General features: G+C 34.3%; 1 protein-coding gene across 1 annotated transcript in view; it reads right to left on the reverse strand.

The window, feature by feature from the left end:
- Positions 1-27,206, reverse strand: part of LOC110030102 (E3 ubiquitin-protein ligase CHFR) — a 95,085-nt gene that overhangs the window by 21,579 nt on the left and 46,300 nt on the right. The window contains exons 11-14 of the mRNA XM_020732672.1: positions 22,630-22,695; positions 22,438-22,525; positions 6,670-6,730; positions 5,974-6,037 (exon numbers count right to left, since the gene is read on the reverse strand). Coding sequence (XP_020588331.1) covers positions 5,974-6,037; positions 6,670-6,730; positions 22,438-22,525; positions 22,630-22,695 — 279 coding nt within the window. The remainder of the gene's footprint in view (positions 1-5,973; positions 6,038-6,669; positions 6,731-22,437; positions 22,526-22,629; positions 22,696-27,206) is intronic.

Below are 27,206 nucleotides of genomic sequence, written 5' to 3' on the forward strand. Positions count from 1 at the left end.
CTATTTTGTGTATCCACCAAACCGGACCTTTTGGGGAAGAGTTCTTAGATTCTTCTTGTCTTTTGCACCTCTTTCCTTTTGTGTAGAAGTAGGAGGCTATAAATAGTTGTCCCCTATTTGTAGAAGGCAGTTCTATTATAGTTGTTTTTTAATCTTCTGTATGGAGTCTCTTCCCTCTTGTTTGGGTCGTACTCGATGACAGGAGATCATTTCAAATTGATTATTTTCTTTTGAGAAGAAGAGATCATTGAGAATGTAAATATTGTAAGATTATTCCAAGTGAGAATTGAAGTACTCAACATTGATCATTAGTTCTGGATTTTAAAATAAAGAATTGTAAGAAAAATAATACTATGAATCATTGTGATAGAATTAGATTGAAACACCTAAATGATAAATAGAATTATTTTTTTGAGTAGACTTCAAGATTTCATAATTTGAGATGTTCATGAAGAAGCAAAATCTATGTGGGATAATGTAAGAAACGTTATTAAATAAGTGACAAAAGATGTACTTGGAGAATCAAAAGAAAAAGTTTCTATAAATAAAAATAATTTGTGATGGAATAATATTGTGCAAGAAAAAATAAAATATAAGAAGTTGTGCTATAAAAATTAGTTTAAATGTAAAGCTTAGAGAACTAGAAAAAATATAAAGTGACCCGTAGGGAATCTAAGAAAACAATTTGTGTCATTAAAAATTTTACTTTGAGTGATCCTTATAATATATTAGATACTTAAAAAGATGAAAAATATATGCATAAACTAGACAAACAAAATGAAAAAAAAAGTAAAAATTTAACTCAAGCAAAGTGTGTTACAGATGAAAATCAAGAAGTATTTTCTTAGAAAAAGATATTCAGTATAGGTGGAAGAGCTATTTTAAGATTTTTTTTAATAAAGTTTCTAAAAATACAATTGACCGTAGTGATCTTAATATCATTAATAATAATAAACTATTTTATTTTTATTATCGCGTTAGTAAAAAAGAAGTTGAGGTATTAAATAAAATCAATGGTGGAAAATCAGTGGGACCTAATGATATCCCAATTGAAGTGTGGAAATATTTTAGGACATTTGAGAGTTTCTTGGCTTACTAAACTCTTTAATATTATTTTAAAAACTAAAAGATGTGTGAGGACTGGCGGAAGAGTATTTTGGTCCCTATTTTTAAGAATAAAAGGAATGCTTAAAGGAATTCAGTTGATGTGTCATACTTTAAAATTATGGGAGTAATTGAACATAGATTAAAATGTATTACAAAGATTTTTCATAATCAATTTGGATTTATGTCAGGGAGGTCTACCATGAATGTTATACATTTATTGAGAAGTTTGATGGAGAATAAAGAGAATTTACGTATGCTTTTTATTAATTTAGAAAAAAACATACGATACGGCTCTAAGAGAAATCCTATAAAGAGTTCTAGATAAGGTGTTAATACGACTTATATTCAAGTCATTAAAGATATGTATACTAGAGTTGTTACTAGTGTTCGAACGGGAGGATTGACCAAATATTTTCCTAAGTCAGTTGGATTACATCAGGGATCAACTTTAAGCCCCATTTTTTGCTTTAGTTATGGATGTTTGGTGTATGTTTATCGTTGATGATATCCTTCTTGTGGATAAGACTAGATAAAGGGTTTAGGAAAAACTTGAATTATGGAGGTCAACATTGGAGACTAAACGTCTTCGTTTGAGTAGAATTAAAATTGAATAGATGGAACATAATTTTAGTAATAGCTCTAGTGGCAGAGTTGTGCCTATGGGTGATCAAATCATTAAAAGGTGCGAACACTTTAGATATCTCGAGTTTATTGTTCAAAGTGATGGTGATATAAATGGGGATGTTATTAGTAGAATTCAAGTTGATTGGTTGAAGTGTAGGAATGCATCGGACTAGGAATGCGTAGGAATGCATCGGACATATCGTGTGATAGAAAAGCACCGCTTGAATTGAAAGGAAAATTTTATAAGATGGTGGTGAGATATGCAACGCTTTAGGGCGCAGAATGTTTGCCTTTAAAAGAGAAGTATAAAACAAAGTTAAGTGTTGCTGCGATGAGAATGCTTAAGGAGATGAGTGGCTTGACACTTAGATACAAAATGTGAAATGAATATATCTGTGAAAGGGTTGACGTAGAGCAAGTGTAGCTCCAATGGCAGATAAAATTAAAAAGAGTCGTCTTAGATGGTTTGGTCACAGTAAACGTCGGCCATCTAATGATCTGGTTTGGAGAGTAGATGTTTTAAATTTGACTTACGTTAAGAAAGGCATAGGTAGACCTAGAAGACTTAGGCATATTGTATAAAAAATTATATTAATTTATTAGAATTAAATGAAAATATGACACTCGATAGGACAATGGAGAAAAAAAAATTCATATAGCTAACCCCACTTAGTGGGATAAAGGCTTGTTGTTGTGATCATATTGTTACAAATGTTATGGCTACTTACTCTCATGCATTTGGTGTATGTTTCATATAGTATGTTGAGTTGAATGTGATGAATACATGAATGATTTGTTTATGTTAACTGCTTATATGTACATGACTGACTATAGTGAAGTCACTCATTTATGGTACTAGTGGTGGAACACTAATACACATGTGTACGTATATAGAAAAAAATATTGATATTGATGAGTCTTAATTAATATAATTTTTAGACGGTGCTCATGTGACAATTCTACAGATATAGTATGATATTGATATGTTATTGATATAGTAAGCTTCTTTAAATAGCATCAAATAATTTTATTGGTTTATTAAAAGCTTGACTGGCATGCATATTACTTCCTTTTATCTTTTAGCAATGTGGTTTATGAGTAAGAGTATTCACTGGCTTATTTAGCTCATTATTTTAAATTAACTTTTTCGTGTTAATTAAGTGATAAACAATGAGCGTTAGAAGAGATGACGTTTATAGAAGATGTGGACAAATAGTAACGAGATAATTTTAAATATATTGCTTGATTTAATTTAATTAGTGATTCTTTTATTTGTTAAATTATAGAAGAATATAAAAAATTTAGTTCCCACCATTTGATCGTTTGTTCTGGTCTTCCTATAAGAAAATTTGGATAAACTCTGTCTGTAAGATGTGGTGGTCATTCGGCAATCTTCTCTTCATTTTAAAGCTAAGGTCTGCACATTCTGCTTGTAATGAATTGATAGGTATTGGCGCTGCATCTCTCATTTTATTTGGGACTAAATAGTGATCTTATCTTTCCCTCAAGCTAGTGTAGGCAATTTTACCACCAAAATAATACACTCTTCTTTAAATTGTCGACACATAGCTTCACCATTCTGTCGGGTGGGAGGTCCCGGTACTCAAAGAAAATTTCCATAGTCTGGAGTCACTCAGTGAGCTCGTCCAGATCTAAGTGATCGTCAAAATATGGTAAATCCACCTTTAATTCAAAATCCTGGCTTTTCAAATAATTCAGGGCAAATCTTCAGAGTAGAGGTTCTTCATCCCTAAAATATCTAACAGGTGCTTCATCTCTAGACCTCCTCTGATATGGTATCCCAAAGCATTGTGGCATGTCTTCTTTTCCACCGGAATCATCCCTACTGAAGGGATTCAAGTGTTCCTCTCTCCTCTTCGGATCTCACTACCACGCTCATAAGTAACCCTAGATCCTTTCCTCAATTTCATCAAGCTTCTGTAGCACTCGGCGGAGCTGCGGATATATCTATTCCTTGGTGAACTTCTGGTGAGGTTCTGGCAATTGCCTCCTTCATAGTATGATTCACGTTTTGTGTGTGGGTAGGTGGAAAGAAGTGTGTAAGGGTGATGTAGGCTGGGAAAAAAATTTTTGGGTTAAGGTAGGGTTGAGTAGTGGTGAATGCTAGGAACACTAGGATAGGACTAGGGTTATGCTGACTCTGATACTAAATGATATCGGAGTAATCCCAAAAAACACCAAAAATAAATATTATTATTGAAAACAAATAGACAGATACAACCAAATATGCTTGAAAGTGCAAATATAACAACATGAAATATAAACTCACACTAGGGTCAGCTCCCGTAATGATGGTGATCGGCAAGGACTAGAAAAGGGTGTTAGATGGTTGCAATTGTGGGAAGAGTGCGGGAGGGTGACGGTTACAGCAAGGCGTATGGAGAGCTTGTTTTGGGACGGCAAAAAAAATATAGGGCGGCTATGAGAGGGCAAAGAACAGCAGGTTGGTTGTTACTATTGACGGCAGCACGAGGAAGAGTATTGCGGCAATTGGCAGCAAGCGGGGAATGAAGGGTCCACAAGATATGATGCAGCAAGTCGGAATGAAAGCTGAAATGACAGAACAGCAGGTTGGACAACAACTCTGGGTGATAGCAGTGAAGTTGGCGGAATGGTTCTGGAAGAGTGGAGGCCAGCTGTGTTGGACGGCAACAGGCCTGGGAATGGAGGGAGGTGGTTGGAATTGGTAGAACTACAGGAAACAACAGTAAAAACTAAAATGGAAGCCCGCATGGTCGCGAGGCTATAACAGATCAGGGAAACGGGCACAGAAATATAGCAGGGACATGGAAACAGGCCTCTCAGATAGCTCTCGTGTCACATTTGATAAAAGAGAATAATGATTGTGGAGCTATTTGCATGTCTACTTCTCAACAAATAACAGATATCTTCACCAAAGAACTGTTCAAGCCAAATTTTGAGATTCTTGTAAGCAAGTTGGGCACTACAATATCAATGCTCCAACTTGAGGGGGTGTCTTGGATTTTTAGTATCTTCTATTATTAATAATTTCTATTTTAGTATCTTCTATTATTGGCATGTTATAATTCATGCTTCTTTCTTTTATTAGGGGGAGTTATGGGGGATATTATTATTTTCTCAATATGGGAGTCATCCTCTTTTTTTAACTTGTAATCATTATTCTATGAAGTTCAAGCAATAATTACTTTTCCCCTTTCAAAAACTACAATAATCAATACCTAAAGAATAAATTTAATAGAATTATCATCAAAGAGAAACGTTTAGTTAGCCCAACTGATGTTTTGACAAATATTAGGCCGGTTTGCCAATCATCATCTACATATCATTGTTTTTTAAATATGATGTCAATATAACTAGTAATTGGTTGCCTACTTGGTGGGTTCAATGCATATTCTAAAACTTGAATTGGGGGTGTCAAATCAAGTTCACGGGTGGGTATATATTGACCCAAAATTGACTCTACACAAAATTACTCGACCTGAACCCAACTCAAACATTAAATGGGTCAAATAGTTTAACCCGAGCACGACTCACCTTCAAACCGATTGACCTGAGACTGACCTGCATAACCCATTTAACATATACATAATAGTTTATTTGGGTAAATTCGGGTTAATTATGAACCTCATTTTTTTGAGTCAGGTTCGAGTCGAGTTGTCATGTGAGGTAATACAAAAAAGTCCAAAAGATGAAAAGAAAAAATTAGCATTGATGGTGATATCAAATATAACTCAGTTGGAATTGTAAATGTTGTCTATTAGTTGTAACCAAAGCACATTAATAAGTTGTCGGGAAGAGTTTATGAGTGCCAGATATAATTCTAATAATTAAAAAGGGGCGAGGTTGGGGTGGGGTGCGGTGATTTGTAAACAATGGGTTTAATGCTGACTTGCTTTCCTTTTCCAATTGTCAATCAAGTTCCCAAATTACAGTGCCCAATCTACGATTTGTTACCAGAGTTGACCGATATTCATCTTTTATTCTACCTTCTTCTTTCAAAGCCAAAAAAAGAAAAAAAGAAAATACAGCCTTTTTTCAGAAAAATAAGTTCATATATAATCCTTCTTGATATTTCCACCAGTATTGAGAAAAGTTCAATAATACAATCGTTGAAGAAAAACAAATTACCAAAAAAGCAGTGGCAACTTGCAAATTTAAGTATTACACCTGAGTATCACAAAAATAAAAAATGGTATTGCTACGTAAAATGTTTCTACAAATAAAGTGTTGAATACTTACATGAGGAGGCAGTGTTATTCGGAACCAGTAAAGGAGATAATCCACCAATTTTTCATAACAACCACTGTAATCATGCATAAGTCTTAGCCGAGTCCCAAGCAAAGTACAATAAAATTATAAACCACTAGAAGATCAAGATTAACAAAAACAATTATACTCTACTGTAGACACATGCTGGAAAGTAACAAACACGCATAAGACGTCGGCATTTATAGGACAGAATGATCCAAAGCATGCCAATGTAGGATGAGGCGAAAGTGGGGATGGATGTAAGGAATAAAGAGACAGCAGTTGTGAATACAAAGAGTCTGGGAGAGGGGCGGACCAAACATCATTCTTAAGGGAGGGCAAAATTATCAAATATGTAATTTTTTATATTGAGCAAAAAGTTTATTGAGAGATGGCAAAATTACAAAATAGCTTAAATTATATAGAAAAAAAAAACTCAATTTTCTATGCTTAATAGAGAAATCTAAAATTCCAGGGCTGAACTTAACCTGGTTCCAGTCTACATTTAAAATAAATGTTTTACCCTTAACTCCCCAAAATATTTAGGTAAGCCTTTCCACCACCTCTCACTTAAATTCTTAGCTGCATTATTGTGGATCATGACGATAGATTTCAGCGATAAATTTCATATGAACATGATCATACTGCAGATGGGATCAGAATAATTGGTTTTCGCTCAGAACTTACTTGCATAGAGGTGTCCTAGCAGTTATAGCTTCAGGATGATTCATTTGTAGATTTGACATATCTGCAAAAACAAAATTTATTTGATAATATTAAAGCAATATTATACAAGTACTGCTTTTCAAATATTTTGTACAAATACTACATTATTTACACTAAAAATGGCACAGGACTATGCAAATAAAAAATAGATTAGGAATACCACTAATTGCTTAAAAAATAGTGATGTACTGCATAAAAAGTATTCCAAGATAGTTTTTATTTCCGTTACTTGTCAAAAGAAACGGGAAGAAAAACGTCTTCCTCAATTTTTAGAAGCTAATAAAATTATCCCAGATAACAAAAAAATGAATCCAAATAGTTGCATCCGCTGCCCGTATTAATTACCATGCTGAATAAAACAAACAGCTTTTAGTCCTACTTCCTGAATGAATGTACAATTGATTGGGCGAACCGGCTCAAAATCAACTTGCTAGTGAGCTATCACAAGTCAAGCTCAAGCACATACATTAAACGAATTATATATCCAGCCACCGGTCATGCCAATGCCTTCTTCAGTGAGTTCCATTGGCTATTCAGTTTTCTTTTAGCCGTTGACCACATTAATGCCTTCTCCGACGAGCTACAATGGCAACTTCTACTTTGGCTTGAGCTCAAGGGCCTGCTCGCAAGCTTGCTGTTATTGATGCAAGCCAAGCTTAAGCTAGCTCTTTGAGCTCAACTGAAGCTCAAGCTTGAGTTTATGCTTGTGATTTGATTAGCAAGCAGAGCTCTAGTTAGGCATGATTCGAGCTTGGTTTGACTCATTTCCACCACTACACTAAATTAAGCAAACCTCCAACGAAAACCTAAATCAGCATTGCATGTGTTTGCATTGTATAACAAAACAAAGGTCATCTCAACCTAGGCCTTCAGCTTCCAAGTTAACTCCAACCTATATTTTAAAGTTATTTCAAAACATGGGTGAAGCCAATGGGGGCACTAGGCCATATCAAAGTTATCCCAAACAACAATAGGAAAGCAAATATTTAATTGCAATCAAATAGGAACTTACAACCAGACTACTGAAATAAGAGATTACAACACACACAACTAGGGTGAATCGAAGGTGGTGATTGTGGTTGTTGGGGTCCGGAAAGTTGGCGGCATGGCAGAATTGTGCGAGACTCCCAAGGAACAGCGGCAACGTAGCGAAAGGGGATAAAAGTATCAAATGGGAAGACAGGGACAGCAAGGACAGCAATTTGGGCAGCAAGCTTTGTTGCAAGGTGCAATGGGAATTGCCGGAACAGCTAAAGAACAACAGGAAATCAACAAGCTTGATGTTTTCCTAATGGCGACGGGGAGGCGGAAGAATGAGAGGTGGGGGAAGGTACTAGGATGGTTGAGCGAGGAGACAACTAGGATGGCAGACGAATGGCCATTGGGAGGTGGGGGAACTGCAGGGAGAATAGCCAAGAGGACTATTTATGGGGGTTACAATAAGGACAAAAACGACGATAGCAAAGAGAGGTTTACAGAGGAAGGAGGGAGTCGAGGATAAATACCACCTCAGGAGTGAGATATAGTCAAAGCACCACTTGACCCTCGGATAAATACCACCTCAGAACAAGATACAGTCGAAGCACCACTCATCCTTGAATACAACCCTAGAAGTGAAAATAGGAGATTCCAACGGCTGTCCTAACAAAAAAACAATAAAAAACTGACATAAGCATGACAACATCAACATATATAGACCTATGATAACAAAGGAGCGGGCCTCACTCCTATGTGCGGCAGATTCAGGCCCAGATAGGGTCAATCAGCTCCTTTCCCATGTCTGTTGAACTGAAGAAAGTCTTAGCATCCTTTTTCGCGTATGCTATATCGGAGGAAGCCACAGTGCTGGTTCAGAGTTCCGGATTGGGAGATTTTTTACCTCATGCGTCAAAGCTTTTGTCTGCACGTTGATATGATGACTTAGATCCCACTGTTGGTTGGACTGGCTCCCAAAACACCCGAGTTTTCCCACTTGCAAGCATACATCCATATCAGTCCAACCTTCTAGGGATACACCACCGAACTGAGTTGGGAGTTTGTGCCATTTATATTTTGTTGAATCCTCCAAAAGTAGCCCACGGTTGACTCAACCCTCTCTGAAGTGAGGATAACTTGAATCTCCCTAAATGGTGGAGCTATGGCAGGAAGCTATCGAAAAGAATGTCCTGAAACTCTCTTTATACTAATTGTCTTATGTTTGAAACCGGCTCTTCTGCCTCGTTGTCCTCTGTAATCACCAAAATTTATCCCACCGATATTTCTCTGTTGGTTGATGCCCAAAATGTTGTGAAGCACATAACAGCCATGCATGTATACATGTCGCTCAAGAGAGAAATGCAATTTAGTTACTACACATTATAAAAAAATCACACACTTTCATTGCAAACATAAAAGAAAATTACAAAAAGTTAGAACAATTTAAACTCGATCGCTTGCTCGCTCCACTAAATTTCTTCCTTTTTGCAATTACACGTTTTCACTCTTTACTTACAATCTTAGTGGAACGCTCAGAAGACCTCACAATTACATTTAAAGAGCCACTATCCTCACGCACTTGCTTCTTCTCTTCGTGTTCTGTGCTGTCTCATTCGCTAACCGCCAAAATCCGCCAAAAGTCCTCGATTCTTTGTATTAGACAAATTTAAGCCAAACTGCGCAAAACGGCGTGAAATAAATGTCTTGAACCGTAATCTTGCACATAATGGCACTTGAGTGTTGGGTTTCTGCTTGCTCAAAAAATTTTAGATTGTTTAAGGCACTTAGGCATCCATAACTGGCGTTTGGGTGCCAGTTGCTCATCTTTAGGCCCCTATGCGCCCAAAACTGGCACCTGGGCGCATGTTACTATATCTTCAAGCACCCAAAGCAGGTGTTGTGGCTCTTATTTAACACATAGGCACTCATTTTGCCTCTTTTGCTCCTTTAAGCTTGCTCCACACATGTTTCCTACAAAAGACAACAAATTCCACCTGCCACAAGCATAAAACTAGGATAAATAACAATAAAACACATAATTTATATCACATTAAACTGTATTTTTATTTCACATTAACTTTTCACAAACCTACATATTACTTGCCCATAAGTGTCTGATATCGAAATTTTAGATTTGTGTAAAGGTTATTTAATAACACACCTTGAAGATTTCTTGGACATGAACAACGTCATAAATTTATAAAAGTGTGAAAATATTAATAAAGGATTGAAATCTTATTAATTTTAAAAAATTTAAAACTATTTAAATTAATCAACTAATTAGCACAAAAGAACTTAAATAGCTTAATGTAGCTTGACAAAATCTAATTCCTTTATCAAAGGTGTGTTTAAATCAAATAACTTATCAATCAAAATAATCCTAATTTCATTTTTTTTTTTTTTATATAACATTTGGGAACACAATTAGGAAAGGTTTTAAGTTTAAAAACAAAAAAGAGTTAGGACGTCAATTTTAAATTTTATGTTTAGCCTCAAACTTCTTCTCAAAAGACTCTAAAATATTCTTTTTTTTATTCTTAGAGTCCGCTCTTTTTTCTTTGGTCTTCATCTTTTTCTTTTGACTTTTTCATTCGTTGAGAATTACTATATTTGATCAAACTAATTTTTGTTTTGAATGTTTATTCCTCTCTATTCTATATTTCTTAATCACATCTTAATTTTCTTTCACAAATTGTTATAATTCATTTAAAATTAAATTTCAATTAGTTCATTTAGAATTGATAATAAATGAATTAGATATAATTGATTAAATAATTATAATTATAAACTATCTTCCTTAGGTGTTTAAGAACTTTTATGATAAAAAAAGAATTAATTTAAATATGATATTAGTTATTATTAAATCAACTAAATTCAATCTCTATGAAAAAATTTCTTTGCTTTTAAGTCTACTCTGTGTATTATCACACTACATAGAGTCCATGTAATTAATATTGAAAATTGGGCTAACCCACCCCCCCAAAACAAAAACATGACATGTGAAACATGAAAAAATTAAGTCTAAGAAGTACAGTAGAGTATCATGTGTTGATGGGAACTATAAACTATGAATCACATAACAGAAAAGCATAAATATCCAAACTAACATGAATCATGGAAGCAATACATCTCAGAACTATTAAGAAAAAAAAAAACCTTAACATTAAGAGTAATCCACCAACATCGCATACACATGACAATAGAGTAGCATCCACAGAATAATATCCAAACCAACATAACACAACAACATAAATAGTATCCAAATCATTAACTTAACAAAATAGAGATAGAGCTAGCATCCAAGTAATAGAGTCAGAAAGAATGATAAATTCATTCCTACTACTCTTCATCATCATCCTCCATCATAGGTTGTATAAAGTCATCGTATGGTGGGGAAGTAAGGAATTCCACTAGATTAAGCGCCTTAATCCACTAGTTGCGCTGATACATCTCCTACTGAGCCGTATGATATCGAGCCTGAAACTGGTACTGGCGTTGATGCTACTCTGCATAATGGCTTGAACGCTCAGTAAGGCCATGCAACTCCCACTGCATAATCCCCGCATCTAGGGAAAGGATATCAAGACGCTTAGAAATGGTAGCAATCGAAGTTGTGAGCCTAGGTCGAGGAGTAAGTCTAGTGAAACTCTCACCTCTCTCAAAAGAAAGTTTGCTATAGGTATTCTTCGAGATAGGTGTAAGGAGATGAAATTGTTCATCCCAACTGTCAAAACTCACTCTCACCCTTAAACAGAGCAAAAATAATAGAAGAATGTCAAAGCCCAATTGTAGTAAATTCCATAAAGATATTGTCCATCGAGTAGTTGATTACATTTCCTGCTTCTATGGAATTCTCCCATTGTATACAAAACATCAAAATAGCTCTATCTCTCATAACATCACACACATTAGTGCAAGCCAAAAATTTTGCCAAATGAAATCATGTTAAGATTTGGACTCGGCATTCAAGATAATGGCAGGGAAATAATCTTATTATTACTGTGTACCCGCCGTGTCCCATGATCATCGGTCAAAGAATCGTTGATTTCATCAAAATCGACGTCAAAAGGAATAAAAAAATGGGTACATATCCTCAAGAATATTAGGTAGATCAAAAAGTGAGTTGATTTTAGTGGAGTTGAAATCTATCTGCTTCCCTTTCATAACTATTTGTTTCCCTCTCATAAAAATTCTCCTCCATATGCTCCTTGAGATTAGCATAGAATTCTCGCACTATAGGCATCGTTGTTTCATAACAAAATCTTTCTCGATTTCTCTGCATGATTACTCCCTCTACCCAAGATTTTAGAAATTCAAGATGATTATGATTTTAGAGTAATTAATGAAGAAGGTAGAGTCATATTACATTTTACTTTAGCATATACTTTTGTTATTGCTAATAATTTATTTAAGAAAAGAGATGAGCATATGATTACTTATAAAAATGAATCTAATAAAACACAAATTTATTATTTTCTTATGAGAAGAGATCGTCGAGAATGTAAAAATTGTAAGGTCGTTCCAAGGGAGAATTTATGTTTTCAACATCGATTATTAGTTTTGGATTTTAAAATGAGAAGTTAAGAGATAAGGAAAACAAAGAATCATTGTCATAGAATTAGATGGAGCACCTTAAAGACACAAATAAAATTATTTTTATGAGTAAACTTTAAGATTTCAAGATTTGAGATGTTCATGAAAGAGTGAATTTTATGTGAGATAAAAAAACACTATTAAACAAGTGGCTATACCTGCAGAATAAAAAAAAAATCTATAAATAAAAATAGTTGATGGTGGAATAATAATGTGTAAGAATAAAAAAATATAAGAATCTATGTTATAAAAAATGATTTAAATATAAATGCTTAGAGAATTGGGAAAAGTATAAGGCGGCCTGTAGAGAGTCTAACAGAACAATTGGTGATGCTAAAAATTTAGCTTTTAGTGATCTTTATAATATATTAGATATAAAAGAAAGTGAAAAATATATGTAACCAGTCAAACAAAGAAAAAAGAAATGTAATTATTTAACTCAAGTGTTTTAAAGATGAAAATCTTAAGTGTTTTTCTTAGAAAAAGATATTCAACATAAATGGGCTGGCTATTTTGATAAATATTTTCATTTAATTTCTAAAAATACAATCGACCACAGTGATCTTAATATCATTAAAAATATAACATATTTTATTTTTACTATCGCGTTAGTAAAAAGGAAAGTGATGGAGCTTCAAAGAGAACCAATGGTAGAAAATCAATAGGACTGGATGATATCCCAATTAAAATGTGAAAATATTGCAGAGATTTGGGAGTTTCTAGGCTTAATAAACTCTTTAATATTATTTTAAAAACTACAAAGATGTTTGAGTGGGGGAAGAGTGTTTTGGTACCCATTTTTTAGAATAAAGGGGATGGACAAGAATATGCAAATTATAGAGGAATTAAGTTGATGTGTCATACTTTAAAATTACGAGAAAGGGTAATTGAACAGAGGTTAAAACATGTTACAAAAATTTTTCACAATCAATTAGGATTTATGTCTGGCGGGTCTACTATAGAAGCTATAAATTTATTGAGAGGTTTGATAGAGAAGTACAGAGAGCATAAGGAGGATCTACATATGATTTTTATTGATTTAGAAAAAAATTACGATAAGATTCCAAAGAAAATCCTTTGAAGAGTTCTAGAGAAGAAAGGTGTTAATACAAATTATATTCTAGTCATTAAAGATATGTATACTAGAGTTGTTACTCGTGTTCGAACAGAAGAAGAATTGACTAAATATTTTTCTAATTCAGTTGGATTACATCAGGGATCGACTTTAAGCCCAATTTTTTTTGCTTTTTTTTTTGCTTTAGTTATCGATGCTCTTATTGGACATTTATAGGAGGATATACCTTGTTGTATGCTTTTCGCTTATTTTATCCTTCTTTTGAATATGACTAGAGAAAGGGATGAGCCCAGAGAAAGAATTAAGAAAAAACATGAATTATGGAGGTCTGCATTGGAGACTAAAGGCCTTCGTTTGAGTAGAATTAAAACTAAATACATGGAATATAATTTTAGTCGTAGCTCTAGTGGCAGAGTTGTGAACAAATCATAAAAAGGTGTGAACTCTTTAGATATCTCAGGTTTATTGTTCAAAGTGATGGTGATATAGATGGGGATGTTATTACTAGAATTCATGTTGGTTGGTTGAAGTGGAGGAAAGTTTCGAGTCTATTGTGTGATAAAAAAGTATCTCTTAGAATGAAAGAAAAATTTTATAAGATGGTGGTGAGACTTGGTTCTATAGCGCAGAATGCTGTCCTTTAAAAGAGAAGCATAAAACAAGTTAAGTATTGCCGAGATGAGAATGTTTAGGTGGATGAATGGCTTACCACTTAGAGACAAAATGTGAAATGAATATATCTGTGACAGAGTTGGGGTCACCCCAATGCACTCCGATGCCGGACAAAATTAGAGAAAGTTGTCTTAGATGGTTTGGTCATATTAAACGTTGACCAGTTGATGATTTGATTAGAAAAGTAGAAGTTTTAGACTCGGCTTATGTTAAGAAAGATAAAGGTAGACCTATAAAAACTTGGGTATGTTGTATAAAAAATGATCTTAATTTATTAGAATTAAATGAAAATATGACACTCAATAGAACGCAATGGAGAAAAAGGATTCATGTAGCCGACCTCACTTAGTGGGACTAAAGCTTGTTGTGGTTGTTGTTGTTTATGCTGATTACTCCCTCTATCCTACCTCCCAGTTCAATAAATCCTATCTCAGGTATGAAATTCTTCGACACCAGCAAGTTCCCAAATTGTTTTGCAGCTTCAACACTAATGAACGTTTTGGTGTCGATGGAGATTTGCTTCTGCCTACCTTTAGTCTTATGGGTCATGTAAGCTGAGGAAATGGAACCTAAAAAAATGAGGAGAAAAAAAAGAAAATCACATATGACTCGAATAGAGCGACATGAAAATAAAATATCACCTATAAACTAGGATACTCTAGGTGCTGCTCTTTCTCCTATTTTGATTTTCCTATGGGCTGCTAGGGCAAGAGTTTGCTCGAGAGATGTAAATGAGGGTTGAAGTTTGCTGCTTCGAATATAAAGGTTGATTTATCAAAAATAGCACACCAAACAAATCACACAAAACATTTGAGGTGTCAGGGCGCTGGACCCAACGCTACAAAAGTCCAAGCACCTAAGCGCTAGGTGTGACACCTCGGCGCCTGCCAATGGGCAGTGCTTAGGCAACAAGCATTGGCGAGTCGGCGTTAACCAACCTGGGTGAAGCAATGTGGCGCCAGGCTAGGCAGAGTAGTGTTATATGTTGAAATCAAAATCACCTATATTTCTACAACCCTAAAACAACCAAATTACACTTTCAAACATATAGATAATAATGACCCAAAGAAAGCACACACTCAAAATATCATACAAAAGCAAATAAAGCTAACTCCAAAGCAATAGATAATACACACAATAGATAACACTTGGGTTGCCTCCCAAATAGTGCTTTGTTTAGTATCCTTAGTCATACAATGTCAAATCTACTACTAAGGATGACCCAAAGTCAGAATATCTCTAGGATTAATTCTATCACATCCCAAATACAATTTTAATATCTAATCATTACCTAAAAAATTCGAGTTGTTTTTCAATCATTGATTTGGACCTCTACAAAAGAATAGACATTCTAGGTATTGAACAGACCAGACAACTTGGACTTCAATTTTCTTTGAAATAGTCTTAATCGTGAATTATATCTCAAAACCCCTAGTCCAGGCTTAAAAACTTTTTTAATGAGATCATGTTATTTCATCATATTTTGCTTATAAATCCTAACATTCTCATAAGTTTCCGTCTTAATTTCTTCTAATTCATTCAACAGCAATTCCCTTATTTCCAAATAAACTTTATGTTGCAATTCTAAGATAAGTGACAAGTCTTTCCAATAATCAGCCTGTAAGGGGAGATTGCTATGGGTATTTTATAAGTTGTCCTATAAGCTCATAAAATATCATCAAGCCTCAGAAACCAATCTTTTCTATTAGGATTAATTGTTTTTCCAAAATTCTCTTAATTTCTCTATTAAATACATCTGCTAATCCACCAGGTGTGATAAATAGTAGAAATCTTATGCTTAATTCCAACTCCGCTACCAATATCCATATCCTCTCATAACGAAACTGACATCCTCCACACAAATAATCATCTCAAGTGTTCTAAATCTATTAAAAATATATTTATTCAAAAATATTTCTTAGTGAAATATAGAGATTTCTTAGTGAAACACAAATGATCACATAAAATCAATCTCCCGAACATCAAAAATTTTTACTTCCAAAATAAAATTCAAGATCATCTCCCCTCGTATAGAAATATTTACGCTCAAAAATTTATCACAACTAATATAATCATTTACATTCTTGAATAATGTAGGTCAATAAAATCAAGATTGCAAGATCTTAAAAGGAGTTCTAAAACCTCCAAAGTGCCCTCCAAATTCCAAATCGTGCCAAGATTTTATGATTTTGGCGATGTCTTTCTAAGGGATACAACTCTAAATTATTTTATCCTTACATTTCCTAAAGAGATAAAGTTCATTCCAATAGTAGAATATGGCATCAGAAATAAACTTTTTTCTTTGGTGGTATGTTAGATCATATAGAATTATGCCACTGACAAGAAAATTTATAAAATTTGCATACCAAAAAATTTGTTCTCATCAGAAATTGCAAGGAGCCGCTCGTCGGAAAACTTCAATTAATTTCAATAGGTTAATCCTCAAAGTTTTCTACTCAAACCTGCACAAGTGGTCCGCTGCCTTATTTTCAGTACCCTTACTATCTGCTATCTCAATATCAATTTTTTGTAGAAAGAGGGCCTATTTAATCAAACGGTGTTTCACATCCTTCTTAATCACGAGATATTTGATAACAGAGTAGTTAATATATACTTTAATTCTTATACCAATCAGGAATTACCCAAATTTATCAAATTCATATACTATAGCAAGTAGTCATTTTCAATGGCGGTGTATTTTACTTGAATCTCACTAAGTGTCCTACTAGCATAATATATAGCATGAAAAAACCTAAAGGAGTGGTCGATGAAAATCTCACTTCTTTAAAAAAAAAGCCTTGATATAGGTTTCAATAGTCGCCTTCATGATAGGTTTACGAGGATGAAACTCTCAAAACTCACTCTCGCCTTAAGAAAAAAAAATTAGAGAAGGATGTCTTAGCCCAATTGTGGTCCCTAACTTAAAGATATGGTAAATTAGGAGATTGATTAAATTTCCTACATCTATGAAATTCTTACTTTGTATACAAAAGTTCAGAATAGTCGTCTCTCATAACATCAATCACAATAGTGGAAGATAAGAGGTTGACCGAAAAGAAATAATGTCAACGTTTGGACCCAGCATTCAAAGGAGTAACAGGGACAATAATCTTCTTATTATTGTCTACCCGCCATGTACCATTATCATCGATCAAAGACTTGATGATTTCATCATGATCAGCATCAAAAGAAATAAATTTTGAATACATATCCTCACAAATATTCGGCAAAACAAAAAGTTGTTGATTTTGATGAAACTAAAATATATTTGCTTCCCTCTCACAAAAACCATCTCCTCATGCTCCTTGAGATTAACATAGATTTCACGCACTACAGGTATCACCGCAACCCCTATTTCATAACGAAAAATTTCTTATTTTCTCCGAGTGATTACTCCCACTACCCTACCTCCTGGCTCGATAAATTCTCTCTCCGGTATGAACTTTTTAGACACTAATAAATTATTATATCGTCTGCAGCTTCGATACTAACAAACTTTTTGGTGTCAAGGAGGTTTTCTTTCCCACCTTTAGTCTTACGAGCCATGGAAGCTAAAGAAATGAAAGCTACTAAAATGAGGAGAAAGAAAAAAAAATCACAGATGATTCAAAGAGAGCGAAAGATTCGAAGAGTGTTCAAGGAATGCAAAAAAAAATCTCACATTTAAATTAGGAAACCATAGCAGCTGCACTTACTCCAACTTTTGTATGGGCTATTTGGGCAAGGTTCGCTCGAGAAATATAAATGAGGATTAAACTTCATTGCTTCAAATATGAAAGTCGATTTATCAAAAAACAGCGCACAAAACAGATTACACAGAACTATTTCACATGCCAAGGCTGGACCTAATGTTGGGGTGCTACCAAGGTCCAAGTACCTAAGCACTCATTAAGGCACATGGGATCTACCGATGGCCAGCACTTAGGCGCCAAGCATTGGCAAGCCTGGGTGAAGCATTGAGACGCCAAGCTAGGACACAGGGGTGTTATGTTTTGAAATCACAATCACCTATCTTTTTACAACCCTAAAACACCTTAATCACACTTCCAAAAATATTATTAATAATGATGAGAAGAAAGCACATACACACTCAAAAACATCTAACAAAAGAAATTAAAGCTAACAACTAAGCAAATAGTCAATATACACAATAGATAACACTTTGATTGTCACCCAAGTAACACTTTGTTTAGTGTCATAAGCCAAACAATGCTAGAAATACTATTTAAGATGACCCAAAGTCAGGATCTCTGGGACTAATCCTATCACTTCCTAAATACAATTTTGAGCTTTGACCATTACCCTTAAAAATTCAAGCAGATTTTCTATCTTTGATTTTGAGAACTCCAAAAGGGTATACTTTCTCGACAGTAAACAAACATGATCGCCTGGACTTAAGTTTTCCCGAGAATAATCTTAATCTTGAATTGTATAGTAAAAATTTGTCTCAATTTAAAATATTTCCTAATGAGCTTCTGATCATGTCATTTCTTCATTTTTTCCTTAGAAATCTTACAATAATCATAAGCTTCCTTTCTAATTTCATTCGATTCATTCAACTGCAATAATTTTTTCTTTGTCGAATCCTTCAGACTATAATTAAATTCCTTAAATGTCAGTAGGCTTTATGCTCTAATTCAATAGATAAGTGGCAAGCCTTTAAAAAAATCAACCTATAAAGGGACATTTCTATGGGTGCCTTATAACCTGTAATATAAACCCATAAAAAATCAAACCTCGGTGACCAGGCTTTCTACTACGATTAACACTTATTTCAAAATTCTGTTAATTTCTATATTAGATACATCTACTAATCCACTAATACTAGGGTAATAAACAGTATCTTTTTTTTTTTGCTTAATTCCATACTGCATTACTAATATCTCTATTCTCTTATTGCAAAAGTGCTTTTCTCCACTAATAATCACCATAGATGTTCCAAAAATGCTAAAAATATAATTTTTCAAAAATTCTCGAGTACTCTTGGAATCAAATTTGGGTAAAGTCACTGTTTGAATAAATTTAGAGGCAAAGTCTATCAATATTAAAATGAAGAGATTTTCTAGAGAAGGCACAAACGGTCTCATAAAATCAATCCCCCAAACATAAAAAATTTTCACTTCCAAAATAAAATTCAAGACCATCTCACCTCTTCTAGAAATATTGTCTCCCCTCTAGCATTTATCACATCAACTTATGAAATCATTTACATCCTTGAATAGAATAGGCCAATAAAATCTTGATTGCAGTATCTCAGAAGTAGTTCTAAAACATTCGAAGTGCCCCCCAAATTTCAAATCATGATAAAATTTTATAATTTCAAAAACCACTTTAAAAGGGACACCTAATAATTTGATCATTATACTTTCTGAAACGATAGGACTCATCTTAATAGTAGAATTTGTCATCAAAATGAACTTTTTCCTTTTGTGATATGTCAGATGTATAAAATTAACTTTAACAGATGAATCCTCAAAGTTTTCCTGCTCAAGTCAAGACAAGTGATCCACTATTTAATTTTCAATATCCTTCCTATCCACTATCTCAATATCAAATTTTTGTAGCATAAAACTCATTTGATCAAATGAAATTTGAAATCCTTCTAAATAACAAGATATTTAAAAACAGAGTTCTCAGTGTAAACTTTAACTTTGGTACCAATCAAATAGGAACTAAAATTCCCATGCATACTATAGTCAGTAATTATTTTTTTAATGGTGATGTGGTTTACTTGGGCCTCATTAAGAGTCCTATTGGCACAATATATAGCATGAAAAATCATCTCTCTCCTCTAGCCTAATATTGCTCATACAGTGTAGTCACCAGCATCACCTATAAGTTTAAAATGAAGATCTCGATCAGGTGCAACAATCATAGGTGCATTGACTAATTTCTTTTTCAAGATTTCAAAAGCGGCAATGCATTTTAATCAAAATCAAAAGGCACGTCCTCTAATAAATGACACAAAAGTTTAGAAATTTTAGAGAAGTCCTTAACATATTCAAGATAGAATCTTGTATACCTTAGGGGATATTTGCTTGAGTGAATTAGTGGTGCACTGTAAATCTTTTGCATGAATTTGAGAAAATTTTGTGTTTGTTATGAAAATTTACAAATACAATATAAAGTTTTAATAAATTTGAAGTTTACACCATAGTTCATTTTGGCTGAATTTAGAAGTCGGCCAATTTGGCCGAATGTGAATTACATCATTATGTAAAATGTTATAGATTGCCCGCCTTCGCTACCTGCATGCTGCCACCGCCGCCAGCACACTGCCGCCGCTCGTAGCCACCGCTTGCCTTGCCTTCGTCTGCCTGTCGTTGCTCGCTCGCCCCGGCCGCTGCTTCCGCTTGTCTGCCGCATTCGCCACCCGCCCACCCACTTCTTCCGCTCTCAACCATCCTCCGTCATTGGCCGCCCACCCGCCATCATCGCCTACCTCCACTAGTCGTCGGCTGCCGCAAGCAACCACCGTTGTGGCCGCCCGCCGCCGTCATCCGTTGCTTGCTGCAATTTGCTTAAGTAAACAAAATATTTGCAATCTACTTCAAGATAGATGATAATCAGGAACAACCCTATTTCCTAGCCTCTTCTAAGTCTATAAAAAAAATTAGAATTTCATATTATAATTATGTTCCATTAATCATGCAAAATCCCAGTGTTTACCAATTTCCCAAAATAATTGCACAGATCTAGCAATAATTTTCTTATTCCCCAACACCCGTGTATGTTAACATAATCGTTCCAATAGCCTACTTTTTTAATACTAGATACTTGTTTTAACTTTTTTAATGATCAATTTATAAGTAAATTAAACATGCAAGGTTAACATATCATCTTGTACATGAAATTTAAAGATTTTACTATTTCATGGATTAAATCTTCAATTCCTAGACTCTAATAAAAAGAGATACAATTTAGTTACGAAAAATTATAAAAAAAAAACACAAACACTTTCATTGCAAATAGAAAAGAGAATTACAAGCATTTCAGAACAATTCAAACCCAATAATTCCTTGCTCGCTCTAATTAATTTTTTCCTTTTTGCAATTGCACACTTGCACACACTTTACAATCATATTGGAACATTCATAAGGTCTCACAATTACACTTAGAGAGTCACTCTCCTCACACACTTTCTTTTCTATTCGCGTTCTTTGATTTCTCTCATCTGCCAACATCTGCCAAAATCTGCCAACAGTCCTCGATACTTTGTATTAGATGAATTTAAGCTACCCCCCACAAAACGACACAAATGAAACATCCCAAACTATAATTCCGCACATACGGGGGCCTGAGCACTGGCCTGGAGCATTGGTTTTCTGCTTGCTCGGGTAAATTTTAGGTCATTTTAGGCGCGTAAGCGCCCAAAACTGGTACCTGGGCGTCTGTTGCTTTGGCTTTAAGCACCCAAAACTGGTGCCTGGGCGTTTGTTGCTCTGGCTTAAAGGGCCTAGAAGCCCAAAACTAGCGCTTGAGCACCCCTATTGCTCTTAGGTCGCTTAGGCGCCCAGAACAAGCGCCAAGGCTCTAGTTCTTGATTTTTGTGCCCTAGTCAAATGAGAAACAGAGAAATAATGATTGAATTTCCATCATAAAGGCATTTTTTCTGCTTGAATATTTTCGAATGAGAATTATTTTTTGGTAAAAAATATGCCACCACTAATCTATACTTTTCATGTTTTTAAACATAGGTTACAAGATTTAAAAAATTATAAAGTCATCATATTTGGATTAAAAAAAATACAGGACATGATATAAATTTAAATCAATTATTTTTCGATATACAGTTTTTAAATCAAAATTAATTTTTCTTGTATCATTAGTGAATAGTTTTTATAATGATTTCTTAATTGATAGTCGTTTCATTGAATTTATAAGGACTGTAATGAAAACCAGTAAATTGGAATGGTTCCTGTCAGAATTAAGTGTAAGTTGCTAGCTATTTGCCGCACCTCAAGCCCACACAGCAGGCTTACTACTTTAAACCCACGCCATAACATTAGTTTCAACATATAAAAATTCAAAGAAGAAATTATCAGTAACGCTTTTTGTAATTTTTTACTTGACATATATTTATCATTTTCATATTAGATTCTAAGCCTGATTGAAAAAAAATAGTGGGAATTTTTAAGTCATTAGTTTATGACTCAATAGAAAAAATTTTCTAGCTCCGCCCCTATTTGAATGGTTCATGTGTATCTTTGTGCACATAGAGGTTAGTAAATTTTTTGTTAACTTAAATTCATGGAAGTATAGATATCCACTTGCCTAAAATAATCAAAAAAGTAATTAAAAACAAAAGCAAATTCAGCTAAATGATAAAAAGGCTTAAGCAAATGATAAAAATATTGGCCCATGCAAAATAAGAACTAGCCATTTCACCACTTCTAAGCAAGAAAAATTTTTACCAATTTCTCGGTTAATGAATTTTGCAAACCATTCCGAAAGCACACCCTGTAATGTCTTTCCTGTTTCATTTATACACCTTTCTGTCACCTGGAAGAACATTCATCAGAAAATAAATAGAGTGCACTTCTCAAGCAAATGTAAAAAGTCCTTAATTCTATGTAACAAAATTTATCCAAAGAGAGGTAACGCACGTCTCTTTCATACTGATTACTCTGGTGGACTGAATCTGGAATTCTTGTAATGTAGTGCTCTGAGATCTGCAATACGAAGTCTTTCTTTCATAGTGAATCCAGGAAAAATTTAAACTAACTTATTATAAATAATTCCTAAAAAGTAGCTCTCGGCATTGGAATATTGGTTAGCTTCAGTAAACTTATAATCAAAATTTAATGCATTAAGAAATCCAACCTCGACTCTATGGTTATTACAGCTTAAGAAAGATTTGTCAAAAGCTTCCAAAAGGACGGTAAACCGTAATTTTCAAAGACAGAAAAAGGTATAAATTTTCTTATTGGATGTGAAGGAAAGAGGTTGATGCACTCTAATTGTATTAGAATTTGCAGCTAACAATTATCATCTGATAATATTGGAAGATAAAGTTAGGTGTAATAAGTCCAAAAATCTCTCCTCTATTATAGAGAAGAATAAAAATCTAGATGATGACGTAACTTGAAGAGTTGAGGCTGGATGTATGAAACGGAGTAAATTCTTGAGAGTTTTAAGTGATGAGAGCTTACATAAATTAAAATAATAAAGGAATTTTTACATACGTAGCTAATAAAATATTGTTATTTATGTATCTCACATCCTAAACTTTAATATTATGAAACACGCACGCTAAATCCGTTTCCGTAAAAGCTTCCATTGCCAAGCTCCTCGAATCACCAACTTTTTGTCTTCTTCTTCAAGGAGGGGAGTAGTCGAACAAAAGAGTTTATGAAATAATAGTTCCGGCAAGAAACCCCTTCTTGAAACTGCAACTTGGATTAATAAATCAAAAATTTATAGAAGAAAACCAAAAAGTATGTATATGGGTATCTATGATGTATAAAAAAAGACCTATCTTCTGTAAGTATGGTAGAGAGTTCCCTATCATCTTCCACATGCATCAATGTAAAAGAGCCACAACTGGTGAGATGACTGCTATAGAGGATACATTTCGGATCCCTATTTCAATTTCGAGAAGCTGTCGATGGCTCTAAAATCACCGGAATTCATGGGTGAATTGGCGAATGGTAAGGTGAAACAAAGAGGAAGAATAAGAGGAAGAGGTTGGAACCAGTTCTAGAGACATCGGAGATCAATGTTGTGAAGCTGGCGTCAACTCAGCATCAGCATCAGAATTTGACCAACCAAATCCCACAGTTTTGTGGTGAGTAGCATCTAAGCACTGCCACTGACCGAAATTAGAGTAACACTTCTCACGAAACTTGAGCTTTATGCACCATTGCCAGCTATGTCGAAAACCGAAAAATACTGCCAAAAAAATTATAATTTCGTCGTTCTGGTTCAGGAACTCAAACCGGAAATGTTGTTATGTTGAAGGAGATGTTCGAGAGGTTGAAGATGAAGGATATTGAGTTATGAGTGATGGAGGCTTTAATAATAGTGTTTCATGTGTGAACTCCGTCCCAGCCATCTTTTCTTCTTTATCCAGCATTCACTACATCTTTTCCCATTTCCACCACAGATCGTGAGTTTTTTCGTACTATGACATCCAAGGGTAACATTATCGTCGTCATGGTAACTTCCCCAACAATGGCAACTTTGGAGGAGAGGCTCAATAGCATCTACCATATAGCGAGGAGCATAAAGAGAAAGCAGAATTACATGTACAAGGCCCTCCATTCAATCTACCAAGGCTTTATTTTCATAGCGAAGATCGTCGGGCTTTGGTTGGATCTTCCCTTAGTGGCCAACCTCCATTGTTGGCTCTGGTACTCTCCGCATTTTTAGGCCATTTGCTACTTCTCATCAACTGACAACCACACCAACAACTGGTCTTTCAGCACCTCAGCACCTTGCGCCTTAACCTTCACCTCGCCCTTCTCGCCAGTACATCACCAATGCCATATTGGTTAGATTTTAAGACAAACTGGCGATAATCCGTTGAGCTTTGAGATGGAAGAGTTAACGGAAGCGGGTTTTGTAATATAAAAGTTTGGAGTATGAAATATGTATATAACAATATTTTGTGTGCTATGTATATAAAAACTCCAATAATAAATTAAAAATTTATTATAATAAAAAAATATTTGATAGCATGTTTAAGCAACCTAAATAAAATGATCTTAAGCCCAAGAAACAAATATGACTTCAAATAATCTATTTGATATTTTCTTTCTCAGCTTAAGGACTTCCATTCAAATGCTCGAGAAAATCCAAATTAACTTGATATAATCAATCCTACATAGAGTAAGGCTGCTATCTTGTTAGAAGAATGGAAGTTCTTATCCTCACGCATTTTATATCATTCAACAACCATTTCTGAGTAGTTGAGACTTCAGTAGTTAAGATTTGAAGTGGATTTCAACTTTTAAAATATAATTTGGGAGTTGAAAAATAAGTATGATCTGCTTTAAATCTCAATCTATCAAAAAGATATAAGAAAATGTAATAAATACGGAAATAAATATAGTTTGTGTGTGTGTGTGTGTGTGTGTGTGTGTGTGTGACTCAAATCTCCATTTGATTCATTTATACATTATCAAATAAAACTGATTGCAAAGTTAATCTTAAATAAAATCTCTATGTAATCCATTTGTTGTGCAAATTATAGAGGAATTAAGATTTGCCATACTTTAAAATTATGAGAGAGGGTAACTGAACATAGGTTAAAATGTGATACAAAGATTTATCATAATCAGTTTGGATTTATCTCGGGCAACTCTACGATGGAAGCTATACATTTATTGAGAGGTTTGATAGAGAAATACAGAGAGAATAAGGAGGATCTACATATGATTTTTATTGACTTAGAAAAAGCTTATGATAAGGTTTGAAGAGAAGTCCTTTGAAGAGTTCTAGAGAATAAAGATGTTGATATAACTTATATACAATTTATTAAAGATATATATACTCGAGTTGTTACTTATGTTCGAATAGAAAGAGGATTCACCAAGTATTTTCTAATTTCAGTTGGATTACATCAAGGATTGGCTTTAAGCACGTATCTTTTGCTTTAGTTATGGATGCTCCTACTGGACATTTACAGGAGGATGTACCATTATGTATGCTTATTTTTCATGATATCCTTCTTGTGGATAAGATTAAAGAAAGTTCAGAAAAAACTTGAATTATGGAAGCCAACATTGGAGTCTTAAGGCCTTCGTTTGAGTAGCTCTAAAGCTGAATACATGGAATGTAATTTTAGTAATAATAGCTCTAGTGGCAGAGTTGTAACTATAGGTGATTAAATCATTAAAAGGTGTGAACATTTTAGATATCTTAGGTCTATTCTTCAAAGTGATGGTGATGTAGAGGGGGATGCAGTTAGTAGAATTCAAGTTGGTTAGTTGAATTGAAGGAATGCATCAGACCTATTGCGTGATAGAAAAGTGCAGCTTAGACCGAAAGGAAAATTTTATAAAATGGTGGTGAGACCTGTAGTGCTATATGCACAGAATGTTGGCCTTTCAAAGAGAAGCATAAAATAAAGTTAAGTGTTGTTGAGATGATGATGCTTAGGTGGATGAGTGGTTTGACACTTAGAAACAAAATGCAAAATGAATATATTCGTGATAGGGTGGTGTAGCTCTAGTAAGGGACAAGATTAGATAGAGTGGTTTTAGATGTTTTGGTCACATTAAATGTTAATTATCTGATGATCCGGTTAGAAGAGTAGATGTTTTAGATTCGACTATGTTAAGAAAGACAGTGGTATACCTAAAAAGACTTGGGTATACCTAAAAAGACTTGGAAAGACTTGGCCATATTGCACAAAAAATGGTCTTAATCTAACGCTCAATAGAATACAAGGGAGAAAAGGATTCACGTAGCCGACCCACTTAGTGGGATAAAGACTTATTATCTTTGTTGTTCATCATAAGATACCACATGTACTTTTTACATTAAAACTAAAATAATTGCAAAAAACATTGTTTACGAAAGTAATTAAACAAAATAAAATCAATCTAAATCAAACTACTTTAAGAAGATAATGATTGATAAAATCTTATGTAATAATTGCAATTAAACAAGTAATAATAACTATTATAAAAAAATAAAATAGGTGTCGGCCGTTAGAAAAGACGCACCCTTATGTGGTTGACTTATTTCATGCTATTTTGATATTTCTCTCTCATTTGAATCAACGAAACCGAGAGAATAGAGGGAAGGTCGTAGAAAGAGGAGAAAGGGTTGTACCCGAGAGAGAGAGAGAGAGAGAGAGAGAAGGGAAGAAACCGCGCTTGTGTGCGGCTTTGTGTCGAGACTGAAGGCGGAGGTAGGAAAGTTGGGGTCTTTGCGCGAAGATCGAGCCCCAATCAAGGTCGAAGAGGATCAAATTGAGGCCAAAGGAGAAGAAAACCTCGTGTGTGAGTTTAGGTAGTGCAGACAGCCGAGTAAGGTAAGTTTTATAAGTTGTTTTAAATAATTATGTTATTTAATTATATATATATATATATATATAATGAAAAAGCCCGAGGGCTAAAGATACAAATAGGTTTTTATGGATGGGTCTAAACACTCAACCCACACGAAAAAATGTAAAAGATAAGTACATATAGAAAAAAAAAGAAACCCAAAAACCACCCGGGCGCTGAAAGAG

This window comes from Phalaenopsis equestris, unplaced genomic scaffold, assembly GCF_001263595.1.
Source record: "Phalaenopsis equestris unplaced genomic scaffold, ASM126359v1 Scaffold000655, whole genome shotgun sequence".
Taxonomy (NCBI): domain Eukaryota; kingdom Viridiplantae; phylum Streptophyta; class Magnoliopsida; order Asparagales; family Orchidaceae; genus Phalaenopsis; species Phalaenopsis equestris.